The sequence below is a fragment of the Halyomorpha halys genome, unplaced genomic scaffold (assembly GCF_000696795.3).
Source record: "Halyomorpha halys isolate HHAL.00 unplaced genomic scaffold, Hhal_1.1 Scaffold45.1, whole genome shotgun sequence".
Lineage (NCBI taxonomy): Eukaryota > Metazoa > Arthropoda > Insecta > Hemiptera > Pentatomidae > Halyomorpha > Halyomorpha halys.
In genome coordinates, this window is record NW_027113993.1 from 275,119 (window position 1) to 284,235 (window position 9,117).

General features: G+C 29.8%; 1 protein-coding gene across 2 annotated transcripts in view; it reads left to right on the top strand.

Moving 5' to 3' along the window:
- Positions 1–9,117, top strand: part of LOC106689011 (uncharacterized) — a 107,664-nt gene that overhangs the window by 93,144 nt on the left and 5,403 nt on the right. For both annotated transcript variants that reach the window (XM_014433751.3, XM_014433757.3), the window contains 5 exons: positions 2,137–2,209; positions 7,726–7,937; positions 8,012–8,069; positions 8,151–8,246; positions 8,340–8,385. In XM_014433751.3, coding sequence (XP_014289237.1) covers positions 2,140–2,209; positions 7,726–7,937; positions 8,012–8,069; positions 8,151–8,246; positions 8,340–8,385 — 482 coding nt within the window. In that variant the 5' untranslated portion in view covers positions 2,137–2,139. The remainder of the gene's footprint in view (positions 1–2,136; positions 2,210–7,725; positions 7,938–8,011; positions 8,070–8,150; positions 8,247–8,339; positions 8,386–9,117) is intronic.

Here is a 9,117-nt window from a genome sequence, read left to right on the forward strand (position 1 = left end):
TATAGTAAGTTAAATTTCCTTTATTTTGAGTGTTGGCAGACATATGTGCGTCTTATGGATCTAGAGATATATTTTTCAAATATCCAACATTTTATACGAACAACTAGAAATTAACATTTTGTGAGTTTATTTTGTCAAATATCATAAAACCTACTACTCCTACAAAGATAAACATAATTAACTATTTTGTAGTCAATTTGACTACCTTTAATTTGAGCGCTAGCAGACATCAGTACGTCCAATGGTTTCTGAAATAAAGTTTTTCATAAAACAATTTTATTGTCCGAACAACTATAAATCAATTTATTTCAGGAAATATCATGAAAACTACTATTGCTACGAAGGTAAAGTTCATAAACTTCTTTATAGTCCATTAAACTGGCTTTAATGTGAGTGCTAATAGACATCTGTACGTCACATAGTTCCTGAGATATAGATTTCTCAAAATAAATTAGCCAACTTCTAATCTTTCAGTAGATTTTTAAGAAATTTTGCTTTTTAAAAGCTATATCTCGAGAGCTATTGGGCATAGCTACGGTAAATAGCTCTTTTAGGGCTAATATTTCAGCAAATTTACTCTTCTTTAAATAATGTTCTCATAGATTTTCTAGTGTTGTAGGTAGTTTTTAAGATATAGAGCTCCAAATGAAAAATTAGTGTTTTTTAAGGTTTTGAAACAGCCGTCATTTTTTATTTCCCCCACCTATACTTGGCAGACTCATCAGTTTTGACTAGTAATTATACATAGTTTCCATTAAAGTAATCAAAAATTGGCGTGAGATAACTGACTTTTTCTTCCCGGCTCTTGTACTATTAGATCTGTCTTGATTCAGTGAAAAGAGATGATAAATACAATTGGGTATCTCAAGTAAAGTTATTGGTAGCACCATGCTTGTCTTCTGACGAATAAATAAAACAAAAAATGGCAAAGTAGAAAAAATAAAAAATCATAGCATATATCTGAATATTAATAAGGCTTTAAATTCCAGTATACATGAATCCTGTGGGTAAAATCAAATTTTAACTTTAGTACTTCCGAAAGCTATGTGTCGTACAGAATCAACTTTTAAAGAAATAATAAGATATATCAGTCAACTATGAATTAGGAATCAAGAAAACATCAAACTTCATACATTAAATAAGACAAATGAACCCTACAATATTTGTAACCAATTTATCTACAACAGTTTATATCATATATTTATCCACCGTGTAAAATACAATGAATATGCAGAAAAATATCTTTGATAGTATATAAGGTGCACATGTGACTAGCGAAACATAGACAATTCTCAATATCATGGTGTAGATAAAATAAACAACATATAAATCATTATATATGCCATTGTATAAACTAATCTTTGTAAATTAGAAGAAGTAGTTCATTTCTTTAGTATTATAGTTACGTATTATTATTATTATTTTTCTTTTGTTCCTTTGATATTTTACTAGATGTGCCAGATTCTTAAAGTATTGTACGAAGCTTTGTGAATATTTGTAAAAAAAAATTTCTTTAACAAATAAAGTTACTATATATCTGTTCTGTTAGCAATCCGGATCATACACAAGAAGTGTATCATTAAAAAGCTATGCATTGCAAGCATATCGATGACGCTTAAAATAGGTCACAGATGTGAATTCCATGACTGCGAAGATGAACCATCAAAGAATGAGTCCTTCACTTATTTGGTCAGGGACATATCAAGTAGAGGCACTTCTGAACGTATGGTATTATAATGTCAAACATTATTGGAACATACAATATTAGAAAAAAAGTAAGATACGATAAGATTTTTTTTCGGTAGAATTATCGATCTATTTGTACTAATGATCCTATTTACGATATCCTATTATTTTGGTATTTTCAATATCGCTGTATTATTCATCACACTTCTCATAGATTCTTGAATGATACTTCTAAGTTTCCAATGTGCAATTCTATTGACCATATATGAACACTTAAGTGTTACAACTCTCTCAACGAAACCGGTAGTTTGGATTTTGCAACTAGTTCCTTTCAAATAGTAATAATAAATGATCAGTAAAGGCGGACTTTGATTGAAAATCAAACAATTAAAAAAGTACGATAAATCAGGAAAATTTGTGTAAATAATGTTTTTTTTTTTTTTTTTGCAGACAATGAGCAGAATGAGGCAGACGCACACCTCGACAAACACAATAAATCACCAAGACCATGAAAGTAACTTAGGTAAGCAAACGATGTGTATTAGTTTAAGGTAATTAATTATGTATTCCTAACTACAACACCTTCATTGGTTTCCAAGAAGGTAGCCTACAAAATATAACAATGTAAATCATATTAAGGTCACCTTTGGAATAAAAAAAACAAAAAAACAGTCCATTTGTTTCTTCTTAAAATATCATTTTAGAATACCTAGGGAAAAAACTAGTCTATAAAAATAATCTTGGACCTTCAGTTATAGTATAGACCCGAGGTTTCCAACCGATGGTCCACCACCCTCAGAATGCAATTTACTTTTAAAGTACATTAAGCAACCTTATCATCAAATATTTTCCAAGGGGATCCCCCTTGTCCCAATTCAGGGATGGGATGAGTCGCGGATGGTTCCATTGCTGGCTTAGTGGTCCCCAGACTTAAATGATTTGTGAACAGATCTTAAAGACCAACATTGGTGTAGCTAGTCAAATGTGGCTAGGGTTGTTTTGATACTTGATGCTCAGCGGCATCAATAGTTTTTGTCCGATACTTGCGGTAATAGTACCGATACGAGGGGGACGAGGCATCACCTTAGCAACCACGAAACTACTGAGGCGTCGGTTCGGTTTCGGGGTCTGGGAAGGTCAACTTTATTACATGGCGGTCACACGGTATGAAAACTCGATCCATCCATACGAGTGAGGTCCAATCGATATAAGGTTGATTTTATTCGGACCTATGACCTTATTTAGTCGTCCGCCGGTAGAAGTCGAAGTTCATTCTTTTAGAATTAGTTTAACTGCCTTTTTTTTTCTCAACAACTTTTTGAGTATCGATTCTTTGGTCAAAGTAGCTTATCGAAATGAGTCCTGAACGTCCCCTTAAGTAGGGCAAACTTTAGGACTGTCATTTCTCCAATAATTCCTGATTATCTACTTCCAACGGTATTCTAATCAGCTCAGATTTTTGAAGGTCAGTTTCAGAGCCACTGTGTAAAAAACTCAGTTTCGGCCATTGGTATGTCATTGCCACAATTATTTCCCTAAAAAATAAAAACCTATCATAAACTTTTAATTGATTTTGTGGAGTAACAGACCCTCAACCACGTGACATTAATTGATCATCTTTTATCCAACAGCCGAAAAACCTTTTGATGTAACATACTTATATTATTCTCCAAGAAGCCCTTGACCATCCTCTCAAGATGCATTTCTGGAAAAATTATATCTACTCATATTTTTTGTAAAATTGGCCGTTTTGTATGAAGCCAATAAATCCAAAAGAAGTTAGTTTGAGGTCTACTGGCAATCTCAAACGTTTTTAATTTTTATTTTGAAATTATTATTTTTTATACTTCAAGTTTTAAAATAAGCACTAGCTATTAATTATTTTATTTCAAATTAATTCACCTCCCGAAAATAAAATATTTCGTTTCTTACCCAAATTTTTCGTGGTTCTAAATACGAAGAGTATTCACATATGTCAACGTATTTTTATTTTATTTTTTTAGGGCCTAAAAAGAAACGAAAATGGTATTTGCCAAAATTAAACTATGAGATTTTCGATTTCAGCCATCAGTTCGCTCTAAATCTTCAAATAAAGGTAGTATTAATGATTAAGAACTTCGTAAATTGTACAGTTTAGATTTAAAACTGATTACATAAGAGCGAAATCTGGCAAGTTATAATATGAAAAACAATTATGAGGTCCACATAAAATTTATTTTTCTTCATATGTTTAAAATCCACATCTCCATCCATTTTCCAAATTATAACATAGCTTAATCATACCTGTATAAAATGAGGTTAGAATAGTTGTGTTCATTGAGCATTGGAAATACAAAGCACTGTCACTAACACAATGTATATAGTTCTCGTTTTTATAGTCTAAGCTAACACTAATAATATTGAACAACTAATACCTAATCACGACTCGATGCTCGGGATCGAAGGTACTCCAGTGTTACCAAATCGTCGCAAGAAATATAAATTAACATTATTTTATGAAGAATAATTTAAACGTATGTTGACTAAGTCTGTTAAATTTTTTTTTCTTGAAACCTAAGAAATAAAACGTAATTTGCTACATAATGATGTGTTCAGTGACCTTAAATTCAATGTTAAGAGATGGTGGAGGGAGGGGTGCAGTTAACATAAATACATTTATTTTATTTGAGCCGACGTATTGGCATGAATTTCAGGACTTCTTCAGCGTTGAAAACAAAAACGACATAACCATAATACAATGAAAACAGTATAATAAGAAATTAAGAATTTAAAAAACAATACTATAAAAAAGTAAAAAATTTAGTATTGCAAGAGACAAAATATACACAGATAGCAAACATTGAAAATATTAGAAAAAGAAAAAAAATTGTAATTTACAACAAATTATTTTTTTTTTGTCATTTTAGGCCCCTTTCCCTCTCCATATCTTGATTTCTGTAAAATAAGAAACATAGCTTCATCTTAAACAATCCCCTTTTTTTTTTAATAAGTTCTAAATTTGTTTCAATCACAAAGTTTCCAAAAGTTTGTCACTTTTTTACATTAGATATCATCTTCCAAGCCTATCTCACTTAGCAATCTATCAATCATTTGAATATTCTCTTCTCAAAATGCATTTTCTCAAAAGAAACCCAATGAGAAATGTTTAAGTAATAGTTTAGAACTCTATTTATTCATCAAATATCCTTAAGAGCTCTTGTATACAATTCCTATCAAACTGATATGCATAGAGAACTTTCTAATTAAATGATATCAAACAGTACCATATGGTCAAAACAAAGGTCACCTGTAACACTGTAAAAGGTCTCACATCTGGTGAAAACCACTGCTGGTGTACAAGGCTATTCAATTAGGAAACAAAGGTTAAGACTGTATAAAAGAGTTCAAAACACTTATACCATTACATATTTATTAAAGTTTATTGTTAACCTTTAATAATTAATATTTTTAATCAGGATTGCAAAGCATAAACAACTAGAAAAATCTATTTGATTGAAGGGACAGTTAAAAATATATACATATATTCTTTTAATGATAATGAGAAAAAAGCCACAAGTGGGGTTATTAGGTTTTTTTTATCAACCCCGGGGAGCTATATGGAAGTTACCAGAGAAGGAATGGCAAGATTTGTTTCTGGTGGCACAACCACAAAAATATCTATTCCTTTTTGTTATAAACAGCTTTATTGTGGTTTTGTATTTCTTTTTCTTATTCAATATTGATCAAAAAGAAAATCCTTTTGAACCACATTTTTACAAACATAATTATATCTCAAAACTTATCAGAATGATTTTATACATATGTATTTTACATTTATGTAAAATTTCTGCTTTTCTCAAACACTTCCATCTTCATCCAGGTTCATTATATAAACTCTCTTTTAACATGTACAACTTATGGATGTACTTGTTAAAATTTATTTCAAATTCCGTTTTTTCCATTTTTGTTTATTACTGAAACCATTTATGCTCATTTTGGGTTTTCTCTTTAAAATAAAAAATGTTCAATACTTTATAAAAATTTTCCAAAAGAAAGTAATATTATCAAGTAAAAAGATAAATTAAATATATTTTTTTACACCCTTACCTCTGCAAAATTTATTTACTTTCTGAACTAGTTAAGTTAAAAACAATTTTTAAATTACTTCGTTATTGATTATCTACTAATATACTATGAGTATATTACTAACACATTCAAATACATACTTTTTTACACATTTAACAAAATAGTTTTTTTTAAATTAAAATGACTGAGGTGAAGATGGAAATATTTGAAAATGGCATATAAATGTGCAGAAACAATACACAAATGTAAAATATATATGAATATTGTAAAATAAAATTTTGATAGGTTTTTAACTTTATAGTTTTAAAAAAGTGTGGTTGATGTAGTTCAAAAGTTTTTTTAAATTAATATTTAATAACTATTTCCTTAGAAATAGGTAAGAATCATTGGAGGATCCTGAGGTAAAGGGTCAGGAGGCACCCAGCCCCCTCCTAAAGAAAAAGAAACTTCAATTTTTGGAATGATTTTATATTATATCCATATTATTAATTTTTAAAAAAACAGTAATATTTGTAGAAGTAATATATAAACTAGTGAAAATGAAAGTGGCTTAAGTCACTTTTCATTTGTTGTGCAACATTTAGTATTTTGTTTTATGATCACAAAAATATTATATATACATTATAAAAGCATGATAGTATAATTATCAATAAAAATTTATAATTATATAGTTATGAAATGTATAATTATGTATAAATATATAATTATGAATAAAATGTATAATTGTGATTACAAAATCATTTTAGTGTAATTACAAAACATTAAATTTATTTAAATAAATGAAAAGTGACTATACAACATTGAATTTTCTTTTTTGCTGATTCATACCGTTATTTGAATTACATGGTGCATTTTTATTTATTTATATTAAACCCCTTACTGCATAATTAAAACTTTTGGTTTGGGTTCAAATTCCACTTGGCATCAAACAATTTGTTATCTATATCTGACTGTGATTCCATGTAAAACAGTAGGATTCCCGTCTTTATTGGCTTTACTAGCAAAATATTAGGAATTTGAATCAAATATAGAACCTTATAAAGATTTTTTTTGTTTTATCTTTTGTGCAAAGTCGTAAAGCCTCCATAACGATAATTTATGGAACTACGCTTAGTGAAAATTTAATTCACACTGACACCTCCCTGGATAAGGTTCCAGTGGGTCATGATAGTACCAACAAATAAGAAGAGCTATTATATGAGGCTATGAGAGCAAAATTGACCTATCCCACAAAATATCTTCACTCCAATATTGATTTGTTTTTTATTATCATTATATACAGACGTTTGATGATATGTGAATTAGAAGATGGTCTTATCGATCTCCAACATTTCGACCCACCCTGTAGGTCTCCATCAGAACTAAAATAAAAAGATACAGAGCTTTATCTACAATGTAAATAAAACAGATATGAAAGTGGAAGTAAAAAAAACAGATATCCACTTAAAGAAACTAACATTAAAGATAAATTAAAAATAGTATGAAAGTTAAAGATGCATACTAAAAAAGTATAATAAAAAACATACTAATAAGTAATGAACTGATAAATTAATTATATTGTAGATAGTAATTGATACAGTATAGAATAATATTTGATTTTACGTATATTTTAAATATTCTAGTAGATAGAAGCACTTGACCTATCCAAACAATTCTATTTTTGGTCTAAATGAAACACAATTATGGTCTTAACCATGCTGTGGATTAGTCCACTTTCGCTCTTAAAGTCTGGTATATACAAAGTACTAAATGAATCCTGATAAAAAATAAAAATAAAATGGGTACTAACCTGACTCATACCATGCTGTTTTCATGATTCTGCTCCTGGATATTATACAATATTTAAAAACCAACCAAAGTAACAAAAATATGTCTTTCCCTTATAACATAAAAATCATACTAGTACCTGTTTCGAAATTTAATGTATTCCCAATGGTTAGCTATAATGGAAACTAATATCATTTATTGTTACAGATGCACTGTTGGAAGATCTGCAAACAACTGTATCTCGATCTAATTCTCAATTGAATCTCAATGGAGGTACTGTGACTACAGGGTACCGAGAAGTAAGGCGAACAGTAACAGATGGTACACCTCATGGTACTATGAATGAGTATCAGATAGAATACCTGAATCCCGCCAATTCTACTCATCACTTGGTCGAGAGTACTCACCACAATGGCCAAGTATGTTCCTAATTAAGAAAACATTTTATTAAAATATTTATGATTTTTATTTAATATGATTTTTATTTCATTAGCAAAATCAGAGAAATCCCTCTTCCTACAAGGAATATCAATACTCAACTAGTGAGCGTAGTAAGTATTAAAACAATTTTTACATATTGTAAACTTTAACAATCACAAAACTAGAAAGAATAAAATGTTGATTTATTATAGGTGTACGCAGTGATGCTAAATTAAAACAAAATATTTCCGAACTGGATTCACTATTAGATGATCTGAACACAGCTCAGAAGAAAAATTTTTCAGAAAGTAACTACATTTAAGTTGATAATTTTCTAAAAACAGCAAACTAGAATATCAAAAAATATATATTGTTAATATACATTTTATGTACTATTTTAGACACAACTATTTCAAGAAACATCTCTGGAATAGACGCAGGCCTCCTGTGAGTAATATTAAAAACAAATAAAAACCATTATTTTTTAACTGTAAGTAATGCTATTCAATACTTATATCAAATGTGCATTTCAAATCTTCTTTTTGAAGTGAACAAAACCTACCAAATCGATTGAGTGCCCAACTATCAGTCCCTCACGTTTGTAGTTGAGGACTCAATTGAAATAATATAATTAAAGGATAAAATTATGAAAAAAGTCATTAGATTATAAAGTCTAAAGTCTGTACCACTACAACCCATGTTGTAAAGGTACTGAACATCAAAGTGCTGAACACTTTGTAAGGAAATACTTGACCACTTAGTTACTAAACCAGCGGTTATGCAAGGAGGTGATTTGGTCAGAATTACGCTTGACCGCCAGGTTTTTACCCAATTAATGAGGCTGGGTGGACCCCAGGAGGGCTCCAAAACCCACGGGGTTGACTCACGGCTACAATGTATCAGAAAACAATTTTCTGTCCAGCCGGATTCGAATCCGGGTCCTTGAAATTAGTAGCATCATGCTTAACTACAGTGTCACTGCTCTCCCATTGAGATCATAAATACATAATTTGAAAATGACTTGCAACCATTTGCCAAAGGATAACCTAAGTTTATAAATAAAATGTAACATTTTGAGTAAATTCCTTTAACAATTTAAAAATATTTGTAAGAGCCAAAAATGCAATGTTTAAAGACACCCAAGAAGGTTCAGTGCCATTCATTTTTTGTCACTATATA